The 19,963-nt window shown below is 42.6% G+C and overlaps 1 protein-coding gene across 2 annotated transcripts in view; it reads right to left on the bottom strand.

Annotated features, from left to right (window-relative positions):
* The window catches only part of ACOT11 (acyl-CoA thioesterase 11), a 66,004-nt gene that overhangs the window by 2,288 nt on the left and 43,753 nt on the right, over window positions 1-19,963 (bottom strand). For both annotated transcript variants that reach the window (XM_081866901.1, XM_081866902.1), the window contains 11 exons: window positions 18,212-18,313; window positions 16,388-16,550; window positions 14,723-14,879; window positions 11,870-11,989; window positions 11,291-11,435; window positions 10,457-10,512; window positions 4,246-4,312; window positions 1,679-1,762; window positions 1,285-1,418; window positions 695-826; window positions 272-398 (listed from right to left, as the gene is read on the bottom strand). In XM_081866901.1, coding sequence (XP_081723027.1) covers window positions 272-398; window positions 695-826; window positions 1,285-1,418; window positions 1,679-1,762; window positions 4,246-4,312; window positions 10,457-10,512; window positions 11,291-11,435; window positions 11,870-11,989; window positions 14,723-14,879; window positions 16,388-16,550; window positions 18,212-18,313 — 1,287 coding nt within the window. The remainder of the gene's footprint in view (window positions 1-271; window positions 399-694; window positions 827-1,284; window positions 1,419-1,678; window positions 1,763-4,245; window positions 4,313-10,456; window positions 10,513-11,290; window positions 11,436-11,869; window positions 11,990-14,722; window positions 14,880-16,387; window positions 16,551-18,211; window positions 18,314-19,963) is intronic.

Raw genomic sequence — 19,963 nt, 5'->3', positions numbered from 1 at the left:
AAAATGAGAACACAAAATGCATAATAAAAAACAAAAGCAAACCAATAACCCCACTCCCCACAAACACATTTAAAGGGCCATAGTTTGTTTAATCAGCCAATAGCCTGGTTATAGAGAAAAGTTTTCACCTGGTGCTCAAAACCTGGAAATGGAGCAGAATCCTTGAATAAGTAGGGAAAGGGGATTCATGGGACATTCCCCATAATCCATATCCAAACTGAGCCACTATCACTCATTCCTCTGCTGCACTCTTAGAAAGCTAAATGCCTACCTTGGTGAGCTCATCTGTTTCCTGCCAAATACAGAAACCAGAACACAAGGTCTCCCCACGGGTATATTCTGGTTTTGCTGGATGTGTTGGCAGTGTGACAGATCTGAATGCTACAACATATGGATCACTGGAAAGAAAGGAAACCCAGTTAGAACAAGTGCACTGAACTTTTCCCTCTCTGCTTTGACGTTCATAACAACCCCCAAAGAAATCTTGTTCTGCTTACTCAATAGGCTGAACCTGCCCTGAGCTAGCCTAGTTCTTGCCTTTAGCTTTTGTTCAAAACTGGTGAAATGAAGTTTGCAGAAGAGATTTTGAAAGGCCACCTGGGCACTGGTCTCTTTACAGATGTGTGTGCACCATATCTGAAGCGGAACAGACGCCCTAGAAGTTGCAGTGAAGAGGAGATGTTTGGCAACATACCCTTTGCTGCAAGGCTTCCTTTGTGACACGAGAATGACAAAGTCCTGAGGCTTGTTTTCCTCGCTCATAGTATGGCTAACAACATGATAGATCATGTCCTCTTTATCAACTTGTTGAACAAGTTCAGAACTCCTGCAAAAAGGAAAATCAGAAGGTGAACAACTGGAGATGACAATTGCCCTTTCACATCTGGCTGGCCGCTGTGTGATACAAGATGCTGAACTTTGACCAGGAGACCTTATCTTAGGTTCTTATATTTGTGCAACCGCAACAATAAAGAGCAACAAGAGCCAATTGGATAACTTTTGGGAGTGATCAAAGTTGTGAGGGCATAAAGGAGGAGGCCTGCTATTGTATCTAGTATCATTGGTAGAGTAGCTAAATAACCTCAGATCTGAGTTATGCCGAGATTCTACATGAGCACAGAAAAGAATGTGCACTGGGCACAGAATCTACTGTTCCAAGAATCTCAGCTTCTGGGTTTGTTTGTTTTTAACTACGTGAGCAGAAAGATCTCTTAAACTATGAGAATGGGAATTCGGGACACCATCCCTAACTAAAAAGCAATTGTTAACCACCAAAGTACTTACGCATAATGATTGTCCCATTCATGCCTGTGTCGCAGGTCCGAGAGCAGAAGAAAGGCCTGCATTGCATCAATGCAGATGGTCATCTCTATTCGGATAGAGAGGAATTTGTCCTCTTCCAGTGTGTACATCTTGACCTTAGAGAGCGAAGGCAGGGGTGATTAAAACCACAAAAATGGCACCTCCAACAAAAAATATCTACATTCCAGTTCAATGCAAATGTAGCCCAACAAGTTTCATTGTATGCACACTTCACGAGAACAAAAATAATAGTGCTTGCAGTCTGAAAACCATGATTCCTCCCACAACAAAGATAAACTGGGATGAGATGCTTGGATACTTGACTACATGTTTTGCATTTGAGACTGAACAGTTGCTTGAGGATGGGGTCAGCTACCTTGTCTCTTTCAGAGGTAAGCACCCAGTTGGCCTTTGCTACTAATGTCTTCAGTGCAGTAACATTGTTGTAACTCAGGTAAACCTGCATTTAAAAAAACACACAAGAAAATAGCCCATCAAAAAGAGCTACTAATTGTAATGTGTCCAGCACCAGCATGACCTTTTCCCATTTCTTCCTCTCACTGTTCCTCTTATCTTTATTAAATTACACACTGGTGGGCAGAGACTGCTGTGAACTTCTCTCTATTATTGTAAAGTATTGAGGGTCCTAGTACATGTCGTTTGCTCTAGAAATAAAAGACAGTGATGTGGACATCATTCCACTTTAAAACTTTGCCTTATATGTTCTTTCTGACACGGAGTTCCATGATCCTAGCGATTTCACAATTCTGAAGTCTTGGAATATTTTAGCAGAATTAGCCAGACTTTATAGAATTTCTTTAGAAGTTGCAGGGAGTTGTTCTAGGAGTCAGTGAGGACTCTGTGATAAGAAAGCTTGCAAAAATAAATACATCTTCTTCTTCCATTTCCAATTTCTCCCCCATCCACCCTGACAAATGGCCCCTATACTTCGTGGAACCTCCTTTATACCATCTAGTATCACCAAGTTCCTGTCAAAATATTCACAACTTCAAACAAAGCTTCCTTCCACAAGAAGATTGTAAAGGGTCCTCCTCTTTCCCACCCCTTAACCTGCATAATATATTAAGGCAAGAAAGTCTGATTTACTTTCCATCATGTGTATTTCTTTTTTGAGGAATGGGGGAAATTCTAGAGGTGCCAAATATTGTTCACATTTTGATAACGAAATACATCTTAGAACTCTCTCCACTGTTCTTAAACACATTCACTGGCTCCTAGTTGCTTTCCAGGCCTAATTCACTGCTGGTTTAAACTTTTAAAGCTTATTTGGCAGTCTTGTGCAACAAACCTGCTTCTCTCCCAAATTGGGACTGTTTTTGAGACAAGGCAAGTGATGGAAAAATAATGTAATGTCCTCACAAACAAATCAGAATGAATACTGAACTGAATAAATAGCTGACTTTGCCTAACCATCCCCCAAACTTGGTTGAGCATTCATCATAATTTGTTTTGAGCAGTCATTTTGAAGTGACTTAGGATAAGGACATTCTAAATAATAGTCCGTCTCCTTAAACACCTAGGCAGATTTTCAATCATCACCAGAAGCTCTGCTTTGAGTGCCACCACCTTTGGAAGCAAGCTAGGAGGGCAATAAGCTGAAGGCCTTCCATCAGTGGTATGGAATTCCTTCCCAGCAAGGCCCAACCAAAATAGCCTTCTGAAGGTATTAAGAAGTTTATGAAAGCCTTTGCAGGGGAGAGAAAGAGTGTTTACATGGAATGTGATGATATTTTCTTGCGTTTATTCTGTTTTACTTTTCTCTTGCATCAGCTGCCTAAGAGACCTGCTGTCAGACTGAAGGAGGTATAAGTAAATATTTTAAGCAAACAAAAAGTAAACCATGGGTTTAACAAATCAAATGCTCTAACTTTAATCACCAGCCAAGGTTTCAGTGGGTTTAGTCCTGATTGCATAGCAACAGACACATGTCCGCTTCTAAATATCTAATTTCCCAAGGTACAGGCAAAATGTCACGTCTGGCTGAAAAGCCAATATAGAAGCTACCTGGAGGCCAGCTTGCATTCTGAGACAACAGCATGGAGTCTCCTTCCTGGATAAAATGGCTACTAGTTGCGAGGGCTATGTTACCTCCAATATCAGAGGCAGTATGACTCTGAATGCCGTTTCCGATGAATCACAAGTGAGGATGATGCTACTGCACTCGCTTCCTGCTTTTGGGCTTCCCCAAAACACCTGGTTAGCCACAGGATGCTGAACTAGATGGGCTACTGGCTTGATCCAGCAGGGCTCTCCTACCGTTCTAAACCAACACACAAAGCTTTCTAACTTTATCTTTGCTCATGAGTAGCATTTCTCCTTCCCTCCCACAAGAAAGCCCTTATTCCTTAAGACATCCGAGGCACAAACAAGTTCCATGGCAGGTACGGTTAAGTTTTTGGGACCTGGGGGCAGCAGTCCCCCTTGGTCAACCTTCTCAGGGAAGCATACAGATGACGAGTATGTCCAAAAATGGGCACCTCCCATTTGCACACCCACACTTGTACACAGATGGGACTCACAACACACACCCCAAGCTGATTTGTGCAGATCAACTGATGGGGGAAGGGGTTATTGTCCACTCTCCTCCCATCAAATGAACTTTCTGATAACTAAGGATTTTTGTTAGGGGAGGGCAGGACTTTTGTTGGGGGGGGGGCATAACCGATGTGACTGGTCAGTTAAGTATTTCTATTGTTTTACTTGATCAGTGGTGGGGAGCTGCCCCCCTGAGGCTAAAAGGTAAAATCCACATTTGTGCTCTGTGCACTTCTGCTTTTGGCACCACCCACCACTGGCATGTGGTCCCTGGAAGGCTGCTCCACGGGGAATGTGGCCCTCCTGCTTTGGAGGAGTCTAAAGGCCCCCTGAGATGCAGATGTTAGCAACTTGTGGAGCACCAAGCAACCTCCATGTTTAGTTTACCTTATTGCTTTGATCCCAAGGCACAGACAAAGGTACTTCTGTATGCTTGCAGGAAAAGACGTATTTTCTGCAGAAAGGAAAAGAATGCATTGGTTACGCTGAATGTTGACTGTCAACAAAAGGTAATTAAAAAACGCTCCTCATACAATTGGTACTAGAAAGGAAATGGCAAGTATGCTTTGAACATGACCTTCCAAAGATATTATCTAAAAGAAATAGATTGTCTTGTTTTTACATTGTCTTGTTTTTAAGCATAGCTTTTAAATTAGCCACCAGACTGAATCCAGGTATGTGCAGAGGAAGAGAGAATAAATCTTTTGGTTCAAGAGAGACTCATTGGGCAAGATAGCTATATGGTCATCACAGAATCATAGAAATGATTAAGGTTAAATACCCTTAGGGAAATCTGCATAGGCTACAGAGGCAGGAGTCATTCATTTTCAGCCGGATCAGATTGGCATGTTATCAGATCTGGGATCTGGGCCTTCAATTTCCACGTGTGATTAGAATCACATGAGGAAGAGCAGGAAGGGTGGCTGGCCCACAAAGCGTCGCATGCCCACTTTTCTCTGCACACTGGGAGAGCAAACTGACTGCAGCAGGAGCCTACTGCGCTCACGGCGCCTCCCTGCATGATCAGGACTCTAAATTGCACAGGAAGCCTCCACAAGTGCAGCAAGTTCCTGCACCTGGAGGACAGCAAGGGCAGGCACAGGGACACACAGAGGAGTTCACCCCCACTTTTCTCATCCTATGAGGAGGAGAATACCTGAATGCCAGTTTAATCGAGGCACTCTAGAGCAAGCTAGTTACACAAGATAGTGGTGTCAACATCTCTCTCTTTTTGTACACAGAGTATTATTCCTTATTATTAGTCCTTTTTCTCAATAATTCATATAGTTCTCCTTACAAAACTTCTTGCAACCCTACAAGCGATGTCAATTGATTACAATTGTCTTTCAAATATATCATAAATTTCTGGTCTTGCTAGTTCCAAATTTTCCCAATTAATTTTGCCAACTCGGCATAGTCCATCAGTTTCATCTGCCACTCTTCTTTTGTTAGTACAGTGGTGCCTCGCAAGACGAAATTAATCCGTTCCGTGAGGCTCTTCGTATAGCGGTTTTTTCGTCTTGCAAAGCAAGCCCATTGACAGCGGATTAGCGCTATTAGTGGTTTAGCGGCTTTTAGAGGATCAGCTGATAAGCGGCTTAGCGGCTTAGGAAAAGGGGAGGAAAAGGGAAAAAACCCCGCAGGAACTCGCAAGACATTATCGTCTTGCGAAGCAAGCCTATAGGGAAATTCGTTTTGCGAAGCGCCTCCAAAACGGAAAACCCTTTCGTCTAGCGGGTTTTCCGTCTTGCGAGGCGTTCGTCTTGCGGGGCACCACTGTAGTTCCTCTTGCTTCCATCGCTGGGCTAATAGTATTCTTCCTGCAGCAAGAATCCTTTTTCTAATTATTCTCAGATACGTCAAAAGGGACCAAATCAAAGACTGGTAAATACTCCCCAGCTGAGAGCAAGTATGAGATTATAGATATATTAGGGAACACTGTGCTAGTTTGTGGGATACCTTTTATCTCTCATGTGGGGCACATTGTGTATTCAAGGTATAGTTTTGGGTTTGTTTTTCAGTTAAGTGAACTCCTTTGCTTGCAATCATTTTTGGCAAAATCTGTCTTGGTTCATTCTGGCCTTTTGCTGGTGCTAGGGAGTGAAGGCAGGCAAACGCCTGGAGAAAATCACTTTCAGGTTCGCTCTAACACACCACAATCACATCTATTGACTTCTTTCATATGTGGATCAAGAGGCCCACTTGCGAATAACTACTTATGCAACTTCCTGCCACATCCCCCAACACAGAGTGCCCTAGATTCCTTTTCCCTAGTTGCAGGGTTAAAGTCAGAAGTATCACCTAATTGCACTAAAATAAAACCTTGCACAGGATACAGCATCTCTCAAATTTAGACACTGCTATTAAATTTGGGTCTATTTTCAGAGAGGATTTGCTGCACACAGGTGAAATGTAATGGGATTTAATGTAGGGGCTTGAGGAAATAGAAACTGGTTAGTATGGTGTGCGTGACTCAGCTTGGTAGAGTGCATTTCTGCTATAGAACCAGCAGTAGCCTTGGACTCAAGTGACAGAAAAATTGCTTAGTGCTAACAGCAGGGCACTGACAGTCACAAGATGCTCTTGTTCTTTGCTCAACTGTATCACTCCCATACAATCTCATTATCAGGAACTAAGATAAGGAAATGAGAAGGAGGAGAGATCTGACTGATAACAACTGATCTATGACCTTCAAGGTGACAGAGCCATGGTAAAGTGGTCCAAAGTACCCAATAATAAGAGGTCTCGCCTTGGCAAGCCATATGACTTAGAGACATTTTAAACTTCTTAGGAAGAGGAGATCAGACAGACCAAAGTCCACAGGTTTTGTGGAACAAGGAGATTCAGGTACATACACAAAATGCACACTTGCACATCAGTTCTCAAGAAAAGGAATTTGCTCATATTCCTTTCTCCCCCATATTAAAAGGCACCCATGGAGTCCCAGCATCATAAACAGAACATTTGGTCAGATAATATATAGTAAGTTACAGACATTACTATTTAGATTGCAAGCCTTCAGTTACAGCTCTATTCTGTGTTTCATATCAAATACGGTAATGCTCTGTGTGTATGTTTAGTTTAAAAATAAATAAATATTGTTAATAAATTCCCTGGATTTGCAGCTTGCAAGACCAGCCCTAACACAAGATGAAGTAAAATCATGATCTTGGGACACAAATCTAAACAACCCCTTTTAAATCGCTTAGAGACAGGATGGGGAACCTGTGGCTCCCTGTATGCTGACTCCAGTTCCCCTCATCCCAGTCAGTGGGGCCAACCAGCAGGGATGATGGGAGTTGTAGTCCAGCAGCATTTGGAGGGCTACAGATTCTCCTCCCTGACTGAGGGCACCTCAGTTCAGCATTCACCAACCTAATCCTCCTGCAGCAGTAGTGAAAAGAGAGGGAAATGGTACCTCCAAACTGAAGTATGTTTGCAGTCTCTCACTCACACACACATGCGAACAGAGCAGATGTTTTAAGAGTAATGGAAGCACAATCTAAACAGTTCAGTGACAAAAAAGCAGCTGCTTGTAGTGGCAGAGACCATTTCACCCGAATGTGCTTTATGCTCCATAACTTAAGCACCATCACTTCCACTCAGACACCATAGCTAGGTGGCCAGGCTGATGTCATGCATTGGTGTGGGCCAAAACTTTGCTTAACAACCCACCAGTTGCAAGATAGGGTTATGGTAAGCCCCAACCATGGTGAGGTGGCAGTGGAAGGGAGGCATATATGTGCTTACACTCCTGGGAGGATGAAAGTTGAACAAGTGCCTTATTGAGCTTCTGTGGCTTCCAAATATATTTAATCGCAGCAAGACAGGCCCCCGTGTGGTTTTCAAGTGTACTACAAATGCTTTCCCCAGAAGGCGGCTCTCTATGGGTAAAATAAATAGCGAACGTGAAGCAGCACCGTAACAGAAATCAGGACTTATTCCACTTTCTCTGTATCCACCACAGACGACACAAGGAGGCCCTCAAAGTGACAACCTGGTCATTGCCTTGATGGTGAGGATTACGCATGCACTTCTGAGCCCCTACTAGCAGGCAGGTCTGAGGTGAGGTGTGGGGCTTCTGTGGTCTCTATGTATGTGCTCTGTCTAGAATGAATTTTAGTTCAAAGAACAGATTGCAGGAGAGATCTGTGTGGCAGGATATTGAGAGCTAAGCTGCCAGCAAGGATACAGAAGCCACAGGCCTAAGTCTCTACACCAGTACACAGAAACATAGGAAGCTGACTTAGAGAGAGTCAGACCAATGGTCTATCCAGCTCAGTATTGTTTATACCAAATGGCAGCAAGTCATCCAGGATTTTAGGCAGGGAACCCTTCCCAGCACAAAGAAGCTGCAGAACTGAATGTGGTACCTTCTGCATGTAAAATAGATTCTTTACTATTAAGCTACAGCACCCCCCCAATGAAAAATTACTTCTTAGTTCCTTGACTTGTGGGGGGTTTTTTCACACAAGGGTGGAGGGCAACACAAAGTTTATTTTAATACTGTTTTCAAATTAAGGTTTTTTTTTGCAATGTACAATGCATCTTTGAGTTGAGCATCTCAAGTATGCATACGCAGAAAGTTTTATTAGCTTTAAAAAAAAATTCCCCTAATAAAGATTTTAGAAAAGCTTTAGAAGAGTAAAGGTTACTCTTGTGAAAAATTGTGACCTGTCCTACACCCAAAGGTCCCAGGGCAGGTTAAAGTAAAATGGTAAAAACAATTTAAAACAACTTGCAATCACAGAAATAAGGTGGGTCCTAAAAAAGATGGGCCAGAGAAACAAAGCGAGACAGGCAGACACCAGAAACCACAGCTACTCACCAGTTACCTCGTGAAGTTGTGGCATATTTAAACCTGAGGTTATCCTGAACTGAATCTTCTCCCCATCACAGAAGTGTATTTCATTCTAAGTAGGCTTTGCAGTAAACGGCACTGCTGCTCAGCCAAGCATTTTGTATATCCCCCCAATGATTAGGATAAATAAAGTTACCCTGTAGATTATTTGACTGCTCTGCCTGCTACGCTCTCCTGATAGGATGCTGTAGCTGTGGTTCACCAGCAGGCACAGGAGAATGGCAGAGACAAATGGCCAAGCCACCGAGATGCCAGAAAAGAGAGGACTCCTGAGCAAGGAAGGTGCCACGAACCCCTAAGTCAGAGCATTCTAAGCACTGCTCATGATGCTCTGGCAGCCTGCCTTCTTCTTCCCTGCCTTCTTTCGCTGCTCTCAAGAGAACGCATTGATCTGGCATTAATGCTCCGAGAACTGTGGCCTTAAGGATAATGCATGCGGTCTCAGTCTGTGTTCTGCAATAAATTATGAATTAGAGACAACCAAAGAACAAGGCTATAAATACGCTATGAGGTTTTAGTGACATAACAGGAGGCAAACTGGAAGGGGCTCTGATGTCACCGCAAGGCAAAACTAGAATCAGAATGAAAACACAGAGCTGGACGAGGGTTTGTTTTATAAATAGGACTGGCTGTAGAAGAAAGGAACAGATTGAGGATGGGGGGGAAACATTTCTCTGAGCTTTGCTTGTCACTTTTTCCCAGCTTTCCCTTTCTTCCACGAAAACCTACACTTTCGTTCCTACTAAGCTTTTACCTTTCTGACAAATTTTGATACCAGAACACAATGGGCCGGATATGGGCCAGTGAATTTCTTGCTATTGCCTTTCCTTCCCTGCATTTTCAGCAAGTGTATTTTGCATCAAATTTAGTAATCAGCACAGAATACAGATTCCGAAGGATCTTAACACTTGCAAATATATATATATATATGAAAAGCTAATTTGTATCCTCCTTCATTGTGGAAACAGGCTTGCGATCAAACCAGAAGTGCCCATAAAAAACTCCAGCCAGCGCTGAAGAAATGGAGTCTGTGTGCCTTGCCTGATTTCCAGTTATGTCATGACTGCATTCTAGCCAGGCAGTGCTGTTCAACCCACCATCCTCCTATTCCAAAGGTTTAATGTCAGCCCATTTGCAAGGCCAAAGTTCAACCTTAGAATGTGAAATAATTACAAAAAAAGAAGTGTGTGTCTGAGCATGTGCAAAGTATGTGTCCCTTTCTAGGAAGGAAATAGGGGAGAAACCCAGGCATGCTGTTCTGAATGCACATAAGAGATTTCACCAGTGAGATCTAAAAGTTGTCAGTTATTGACATCATCAGAATGAGTCAAAAGACAGAGCTTAACTCCTCTGTGAATAAATAAAAACAGCACATGTTTTTTGGAAACTGCCTATTTAAAGTCAATTTGAATAAATTCACAAGAAACACCTCGTCCTCTCTCCTACCTCCTTCCCCTCAAAATCATCTCCATTTGGTAGCTGTTACCTCTGCTGTTTCCAAGAACGCCACCATGGGCATTTTGCTGAGCCACGGAGAAGAGCAGAAACACTACCTGTGGATCAAATCCAGGGGCCCCATGTGCAGGAAGACCTGCTTATACGTAATTGTTTCAGTCTACAACATATGAATACAATTCTACTGCAGGAATGTACAAAGAGGGAGGAGGAATCACATATGGTCCTAGTTAGGGAGAGAGCGATGCAAGGAAGTTGCAAGAATAATACTTTTTCACTTACCTGTCCAGTCTGATTTTTTTCCTAGCGCTAGCTTCTTTGAATCGTCTTTCTCCATCCTGTTAAAGGGAAATAAAATGGATGGATGACATTTGGAAGACATATGAAGCATGCATAGGAACAAACAAAGCGAGGCTTTAAACTAAATAGATGGGCCAGATGTTAAGAGTTTAACTCAAAGGAGTTTAGGTTGCCCTGATTTTCCTGCAATAAAAAATTATGGGCCAGAAAAGACCATCACAAAGGCTGGATCCACGGACAAATAGTATTAACACCGTGAACTGGTATCTGCAAAAAAAGTTACAGCACAGAAGGCTCCAGTCAGTTAATTAGACTTTTTAAGGGTCTCTTCCCCCCACCCTGGTATATTCTAAAAAGTTGCCTTTATATATATATATTGCAAACCCTGGGGTTCCCTCTCAATATTTCCCTCTTCTGTGTGAGATGTGTCATTTTGATTACACAAGCAGTGGTACTAATGCCTGAACATAAGATATAGAAGGAATGATATACTCTCCCCCCTTCCCATGTATAAAGGCAGCAACCATTTTGCGTGCGTCCAATTGACGTGTGACCACCGACCATCTGGCCTTGAATGGCGCTATATAAATAATACTAATAATAAATGGTGGTCCTCATGCTATTGCACACCTTCCTTAAGAGATTTCTTCTTACTTCTAAGCTGACACAAAACAAATTTTCAGAGTTTCCCCAAGGAGAAAGCTGGTTTTGCATGGCTAACATGCTACAGTGTGCAGCTGAGTGAGTTCATACAGGGTTACCAAATTTGATTCAGGACCACAATCCATCACTTTCAAAGCCATTGCTACTTCTTACTCCAGGCTCTGGTTTCAGCATTGGAAGTGTGCGTGGCTGACCCTCATCATTCAAGACCACAAAGGTCATGAAGGCACTGTTGATGTGTCTTCGGCTGACTTCCATTTCATGTCGATAAGCCTCTACACACACCCCAACCTCCATGCTGAAATTAAGAACAAGACATTTATTTTTTTAGCTGGCACAGATCAAAGTATATGTAGAACTGTGACAAGTAGGAACAGATTCCATTTTTTATTTAAAGGGCCTTTTTGTTAACTCCGCTTCTTTGGGACTTGTGAATTTATCCAAATTGATTTTAAATAGGCAGTTCCCCCCCCCCCAAGTGCTGTTTTTATTTATTCACAGACGAGTTAAGCTCTGTCTTTGGATTCATTTGGATGGTGTCAGTAACTGACAACTTTTAGATCTCACTGGTGAAATCTCTTATGTGCTACATGGGAGGGGGGGAGTAAAAGAAAATAAAACACCAAATGCTTCAATCTGTCATCTTCCTGTTCAATGACTTTGCATTTGTTCTGGTAGATCATAAAATGGTCTAATTTATACAAGTGAAGTAAGTTTTCTGAAAGGCAATACCTGTTCTTGAATGCATTGTTGACAATGGCCTTGAAAAGGAGGCGGTCCCCAACTTGAGATGGTCCCCTGAAATGGAACATTTCGATTGTCTTCAGGGTGGGGTGAGCGTGGCACAATCGGCTAGGGAAGAGAGAGTATATTATGAGCACTGAAAAATCAAAACCAGTATTCTTCTGCAGGACAAAATATCCAAATACTACTTCCAACTAGTAATGGGTAATCTGTACTCTCACACAAGAGATATTATCAGTTCTCCATTCACAAAACAACACATTTTTACCATGACACAGCGAGAGTCAGACCTAGGCTATCCAGCAAAGGTCAAGCCCACACCATATATTTTAAAGAGCACAGCTTCCCCCAAAGACGCCTGGAAACCATAGCTTGCAAAGGGTGCTGGGAATTGTAGCTCTGTGAGGGGTATACAATAGTACCCAGGAAGCCATGCACTTTAAATGTGCAGTGTGGATGTGACCTTATTTTCCCTCTGGCTCGTTGCTGTGGAGAAGCTCTTTCTCAATCCATGAATACACAGGGAGTCCCTAAAAATGAGGGAGTGTGGGAAGCTTGGGAAGTATCCAATTTAAGTTTCCCTTCATCTCTCTTCACAAATTTATGTCATCCAGATCCCCAGAACTAAGTGTCACTGTGTCACCTACAGGGAAGCAGCTAGCTTGTCTCCGCTAACAGTGAAGGGTGATCTTTGGTACTGCTCAAAGCTTTGGACCCTAAACAATTACACAAGGAAGGCTGCCAGTGCTACAACAAACTGTCCCTGGTGAAGAGAGATGCAGTGCATCTGCTTAATTATGGGGAGAAGGCAAAAGTTATGCACACCAGCCTCAGCCAGAGTAAAGTGCATAAAGGGAGATGCATTTCTTTTTTTCTTTTTTTTTTAATAATATTTTTATTGAGATTATGAAATACAGAAAAAAAGAATAAAAGACAGATATAAGAAATAAAATAGAGAAGTTGCGAATTTCCATGATCTTTTTTTCAGCAAATCTAATGGACTTCCCCGCATCTTCCTAACCCTGCGTTCTCTGTGATACAAAACATCAGCAATTTGTTAACTTATTTCAAAACTTATTGTATCTTTCATTTTATCATGTTACCTAGTTTCCAAAGTGTTGTAACCCAAATCTTATACGTTTTAGCTTAAACATAATAAAGTTATTTCATTATTCCACCTCTGACTTCTTGTACCTTAATTTCCATTTCATTAATTTACAATTGCTGAAGCTAGAGTTTCCTAAAAAGTGCATTTTTTAACATTCATACAACTTATAATGTTTTTTCAAATAGTCTTTAAATTTTTCCCAGTCTTTCTCGATTGTTTCTTCTCCCAAGTCTCGGATTCTGCAAAGGGAGATGCATTTCTGCAGCAGCCAGGGAAATATTTGAGTAGGGCCACAATCCAGCATGCAATCTGAATGCAAAAGGTCCCAAGTTCAACCACTGGAATCTCTAGGCAGGGCTGGGAAAGACTCCTCTCTGAGGCCCTGAAGATCCAGGGCCAATCAGTATAGATGATACTGAGCTGGACCAACCAATAGTCTGACTTGATATAAAGCAGCGTATATGTTCTATGCTACTTCTCACTAAAGCAACAACTCATAGAATTTACTTTCGGAAGTAGAAATGTAAATAGGCAGAGTAGGCACTGACCTACGAGCCCCACACCTTTGGGGGTCCCACTAAAAATGGATCAAAATATTACTGATCTTGAATGAAAATTACAATCAGGCTTTCTCAGTTTTAGAAGATAATTTGCAAGGGACCCCAAGATTTCAGCTGCCTAGGAGTCTCCACAGGGTTTAATCCAGCACTGCTTGAGGGGGACTGTTTTCTTTTAGCCTTTCTGAACCAGTGGAACTTGTTTCAATGAGGAATCTCTGTCTTGTGGGACAGCAGTTAAAATAAGTCCTGCTTGGCTTCTGCAGTACCAGAGAAAGATATGGGATGGCATTCTGCTACGTTTTACGCAGAGCAGACCTGCTGAAATGAATGAACATGACTAAGCTAGGTTCATTAATGTCAACGGGTCTTCTCTTAGTAAAACTTAGTTAAATACCACCCAGGATGTCTAAGCCAGTGTTTCCCAACCTTGGGTCTCCAGCTGCTGTTGGACTACAATTCCCATCATCCCTGACCACTGGTCTTGCTAGCAAGGGATGATGGGAGTTGTAGTCCAAAAACAGCTGGAGACCCAAGGTTGGGAAACACTGGTCTAAGCCATTAGGATGTCTCGTCCATACCCTTTGAAACCAGGATGTTACTATAACTGGCTATAATGTGTGTTATGGTGCTGTGCAGGCCTAGTCAGAAGTTCTATGGAAAGGAGCTAAACCCTTGCCAATGGGCAAGGGCTGGAGCTCAGGCGCAGAGCAAATGTCTGCATCCAGAAGGTCCCAGGTACAACCCCTGCATTGCCAGGTAAGACTGGGAGATGCCCATTCTGAAACCTTGGGGAGATGCTGCCAGTCAGTGTAGTGACAATATTGGGGTAGAGTTGGACCAATGGTCTGACTCTGCATAAGGCAGCTTCCTATGGTCATCAAGAAACATTGCTAAATTTTGGCAAGTAGATAACTAAATCAGTGTTAGAGAGCAATGCTTTCAGTGATTCCTGAGGGACAGTTTTACAACTGTGGAAGTAATAACACCTCTGTTATTGGTAAATGATGGAACAGAAGTACTCCAATGAAGAGACTAGACGTCATAGTGACACACTCATCTCTTCATATGGAGGCCAGTCCTAACCATGCGTGAAGCAGGAGTTGCAGGGTCCAAACTTAAACAGCCAGGTAGCACCACCCTGCCTAGTTCTTCCCCCCAAACCAAGTAGACCACCTTGCCGCTATTGTGGCCACATTTTCCATCCAGGCCATGATCTGTCCTCCAAATGTGTTCCCCTGGTGGTTGGCATGTGGGGGCAGGATGAGTTCCACACTTTCCACTCTGGTCTTTTCTGCAGGTACCATCATGCCACACTCTCTGTTCTCAAACTCTGGTAAGAAAAAAAAGGGCACAATTTTATCAGAGAGGTGTCTGGAGAGGAACAATCTTCTCAGGGTTGAATCCCCACACCCTTTCCAATTTGCTGGGAGCCACGGTCTGGCAGGGAAGTGGGCAGGAACTGCTGCAGAATTATCCGGCACAAGAAGGACACAATGGTTCCTGTTTACAGCATGCAACCCCAGGAAGCCACGGAGAGTCAACATTTGTAATAAACTGGGATGTGTCTAAATGAATAAACTGGTAGGCATGCAGATACCAGGAGCTGGGAAACAAGTGGCAGCCAGTGTAGTACAGTGGTTAAGAGTGTTGGACTAGAAACTGGGAGACCAGGGTTCAAATCCCCATTTGGCCATGCAGCTCACTGCATCTCTGCCTAACCTAATTCACAGGGTTGTTGCAGGGATTAATTGGGATGAGGGAGAGCCACCTTGAGCTCCTTGGAGAAAAAGGTGGGATATAAATGCAACCAATAAATAAAAGCAAGGACCCATGAGCCCCATTGCCTGCTCTACACCATCTCTTTCAAAAAGTGCAGGGTGTCAAACTTGCCAATTTCTTCTTCTCTAGGCAACAAACCAGGGATCATTCTCATCTCTACTTCTGTTCACTCCCAAGCTTTATACTTCACTCCTGTTCCATTAGGTTCTATCTATAGTATTTCAAATTGCTTATTTCTTTGTTAGGGGTTTAATGACTTTTTAAGAAAGGTAGTGATGATTAAGGTAAACTCTGCAAAAGGTGAAGCCCCTAAGTGACAACCACTGGCACCACTGTTGTGCCTCCTTAAACAGCATGGCATGGACAGCATATGGGCTTCAAGCCTGCAGCTGAGCACCTTCTCTGCAGCAATTGTGACCCCTTAGGGATTTAACAACAGGCCAGCGATATGCTCTCAGTAGCTTCTTCCACTGTGCCACCCATGAGGATATCTTCTGGCAAAACCTCCAAGTATTCCTATCCGCTAGGAAATACAGCTGCTGCTCTAAAGGCAAGGACAACACAGAAAGCAAGGCTGACTGCCGTTGAAGATTAAATCTTTAGCAAAACCCAATTACCTTCTTTCTTCTATGCGTGAGAATACCTTACATAAATAGCGCTGTGGGAAACCCATCATATAAACACTGTAAACACTGTAAACACTGTAATTTGAAAAAGAAATACATCCATGTATATCTATCTGGCAGGAAGCTGTAGCTGGCTATGCAAACATGTGGTCAAAGGTATATACTGCTTCATGCACCAGGGAACTGCTAGAGACAATGCTGCCTGACAAAGTGTGAGGAATCCATCTAGTACATAATCATCTGCTTCTATATTCTGTGGTGGCCACCCCACAATTATAGGTGGTGCCACGCTCTCCAGATACAGGGCTAGCTTCAACTCTCAATGTTCAGTTGCTGATGGTTCCCTTTTCCTGCTTGTGAGCACACTTTGTTGTTTCCAACCCTGTGGCAGGATTGATGTACTAGACAAGTGCTGCCCATCAGCAAAAAGTACCTGAAAGGAGCCTGGGGATTTCTGTACCGGACTGGATAGGGCTGTTAGTAACAAGGTCTTTGATGGTCTCTGTGTGGGCCAGACGCATGCGGCGGCGTTCAGCTGCAACGCTGTACTCAATCTTCTCCTCTTCGGTTTGAGGAACCAGGGGCTTTAACTTGATCTAAGTGTATTATGGAAAAACAGCATAAAATGTACCTTTCAGTAGAGAGCCTTTGCCGGTGTTAAGCATCCTGACCTGAGATTTTCCGCATTCTGAGAAAGTAGTTCAGCAATGACCTTCCATTTATTTTAAATCTAAAAGCTAATGAAGTATCTTTCAGCTGCCTCTTCGGGCACAGACCTCACAATGTGGTTGACATAAAACCACCATAAAATAATATTTAATACAGTATGTCAATGACAGCCCCAATTTACAACAACAGTCACTCGAAAACAATTCACAGGCCACCATCACACCATTATAATTGAATAAAACAACCTTTAAACAGTTTCTGGAAAAGTAGCACTCTAAATCCTTTTAAGGAAAGGGGAACTGGAACAAGTGAGTTTTTCATCGGCCCCTTTAAAAGCCTGTAGAGATGGGGCAATACACAAATCACTTTGGAGGGAGTTCTACTAGCTCTGGAAACTTGCTGAACGAAAAAGTTCAGGACATACCCATGATTGCCCAAAGCATTACCAAACCACATTTTACCTATTTGGATGCTGATATTCTCTGTAGTCTGCATAGCTCTAGCGTAAAACAATAAATGTGTTGTTCACTTTGACGGGAGTGTGTGCGCATGTCAAGGAAGGCCTTGCAGTTCACAACAAATGGCGCCATGGCCTTGTTTTCCAAACACCTTTGTACAGTAGGCTACATTACAGGCATGCAACAAGCTTTCTATTTTAATCAATACAGGCAAGCAAGAGGCATTATCCACATTCTGACCAGGCAAAAGCACTCAAGGAGAATGCGGGGCAGATTCAGTGAGGTGTGCAGTCCGAGGAGAGTCCCAAAGGTCAAACAGAGGGGCCTGAGGTTTCCAGCCCCTGATTTACACCATGGTCCTGGGTGTGCTTTTGCAAAAGTCCAGCACGTTCAATCCTTGCAAGTATGCAGAGAACTGTAACCTTCATATAACTTTCGTCCACTGCACAATCAGCCAAAGTTCTGTATGCCACAAAGCCAATAACGTCGTTGTTGTTGGCAATGGAGTGCGCCTCCAAGGGTGAAGTCAAACTACTGTGTTAGTAGCACCAAAGTTACCTCTCCAGGGTGCAAGCCTGGGCAGTATGTATGGAGGTCCTGGGTTGCCCAGAGGTCAAGACCCTCCCCTTGGCCTCACTGATGTCCAAAGGAAAACAGAGCAATGTGTTTGGCACCAGCTTGGCTGCAGGAATTGCCGGAAGGAGGAGTACAAGTCACCATGAAAGCAATCTGTATTTATATCTGTTTGCCCCAATTTGTATTAAAAACCATGCAGTGCTATCCCATTTGTGTACTGCAGAATTCTAGACCAGCTAATAAGTTATGATTGAATTAAAATATCTTTATTTTTCTCCTAGTCTCAGCATTACAAATTAGACCTCAGCAGAGCTGCACCAGCAACATACCATATAAAAACTGATTTGTGTGTGTGTGTGTTATTTTTATAAATAGTTGTTAAGGACCATGATAACATAGCAAAAGCAATCAACAAGAGTCTTTATACATTCTTTAAATGCACAGGGTAGTCTCTATAAAGCAAATCTCAAGGGGGAAAGCGGGTTGAAGGGATGGAGCAGCAATGCTATTTTTTCCAAATGCCTAAACTGCAGATTTTAACTCTCTGTGCCTACCTTAGCAGACGGCTTGCCTTGTGCCACAAAAGTTGCATAGGCCTTGCAGACATTCCACTGCTCCCCATTGCACAGGTCTTCATAGCTGACCTGTACACCAACCTAGAAACAATCACCAGAGGGGAGGAGGAAAAAATGAAGGTGAGGTACTGAATTAAGAGTTTAGTTGCATTTAGGGAAAAAAACCTTCCACTATTTCCCATTCAGAAAAAGGAACATCTGAAACAACTGGATAATATTTCAAAAGAATGCTTTGTAGCACCTGAAGGAGTTGCACTGCATAATAGCTCTCTGTGTTGTTCTAGTTCTTAGCTCTGGTTTGGCAAGTCATACTTCTGAATATTTAAAGGTGAACAGGCGGTGTGATTATTGCTTTCTATGTACTGCTGCTCTCCTAAGCAAATGAATCACAGAAGTTTGTTCCCTGGGGCAGAAAAATGAAAACCAGACATCCCCTGGATAACATTCTTCCCTTTTCCAGCAACAGAAGCCAAGTTATGGGAATCAGGGTGCTGTTTGGGTTTCGCCTGGATAGATTCTTGTTCTGTGAATTACAGAAGAGCTTTTACAATTGATGGGAGAAATGAATATTCCACAAACCAGGGCCATACATATTCTATGCCTTGCAAAATGTGGTCTCTATATAGCTTCCAGGAATAGCTGCTTTTAAGTTTTCATTTTTACTTAAAATCCAAGTTTCTAGCCCTTATGATTATGAAGGACAATTTGATGACTTGGAAATAGTATCACAATCAGGATACCACACTGGACCAATTGCACAGAAACAGTGACAGCTCTACTTCCCTTCAGAAATATTTCAGGGGGGGGGGGGAACCTTACGAATTCATGTATGTTAATATTATTATTCAATAGCGTATTTAACATAATATTAACATATAACAATAACTGGTTTTGAGGACATATTCCAGGATTCACATGCACATGGAAAAATAGTCAAGAAATACAAGGCTTTGCTACAGGAATGTGACACCATTCTGGAACACAAATCTTGCCAATATGCTTCAAAAGCTCAGCAACTCACAAGTAAAATAGTACTTCAGCTGTAGCATGATCACTGTGCCTAGCAAGTGGATTTTGTCCTCTCCTGCAAAACTCCCATTTTACTCTACATGTTGCTTGACATGGAGGAAGTTCCTCTGCATGGACTGGTGCAGATTCACATGAACCTGCCCAAAAGCTGAGATAGTCTTTGGAGACCCTTTTCTAGAAGCTCCTTCTACCATGAGTAGTGAGCCATAACCAAAGACAGAGCTGCTTCTGCGATTGTACCTCATTCTGCAACTCCCTCCTAAGAGACATCTACCTGACACCGTATTTGCAACACCTGTTGGAGTCTGTTCTGTTCACTCAAGCTTTGGGTGGTGGTTAAATTGTATCATTTAAGTCCTCATTGTGGCTGGTATTGTCCCTGCTTGTGGTTTTATTAGCAGCTGCTCTGAGCCTATATGCGCTTTTTAAATTTTCTCATGTGGTTCGTATTGCTTTTGTTTCATACATTATTGGTTTTGCAATTGTTTTTATGGTTATTGCTTTATAGATCATGTAAGTGCCCTGAATTTGATTTGATTTTTGCCAGATATGTGGGGCATGTTTAAAAAAATGAAATGAAATGAAATAGGCTGCCACCTATCCACTGCACTACAGTGAATTTCAACCCATTGACAGGGCATAGGAAGCTGGAAATAAACCTGAAACCAAGATTTACTTCTGCAGGAAGACACAGAAAACAGC

The sequence above is a fragment of the Podarcis erhardii genome (assembly GCF_964252035.2).
Source record: "Podarcis erhardii genome assembly, chromosome: 6".
Lineage (NCBI taxonomy): Eukaryota > Metazoa > Chordata > Lepidosauria > Squamata > Lacertidae > Podarcis > Podarcis erhardii.
This window is presented reverse-complemented; position numbering and strand designations above follow the sequence as displayed.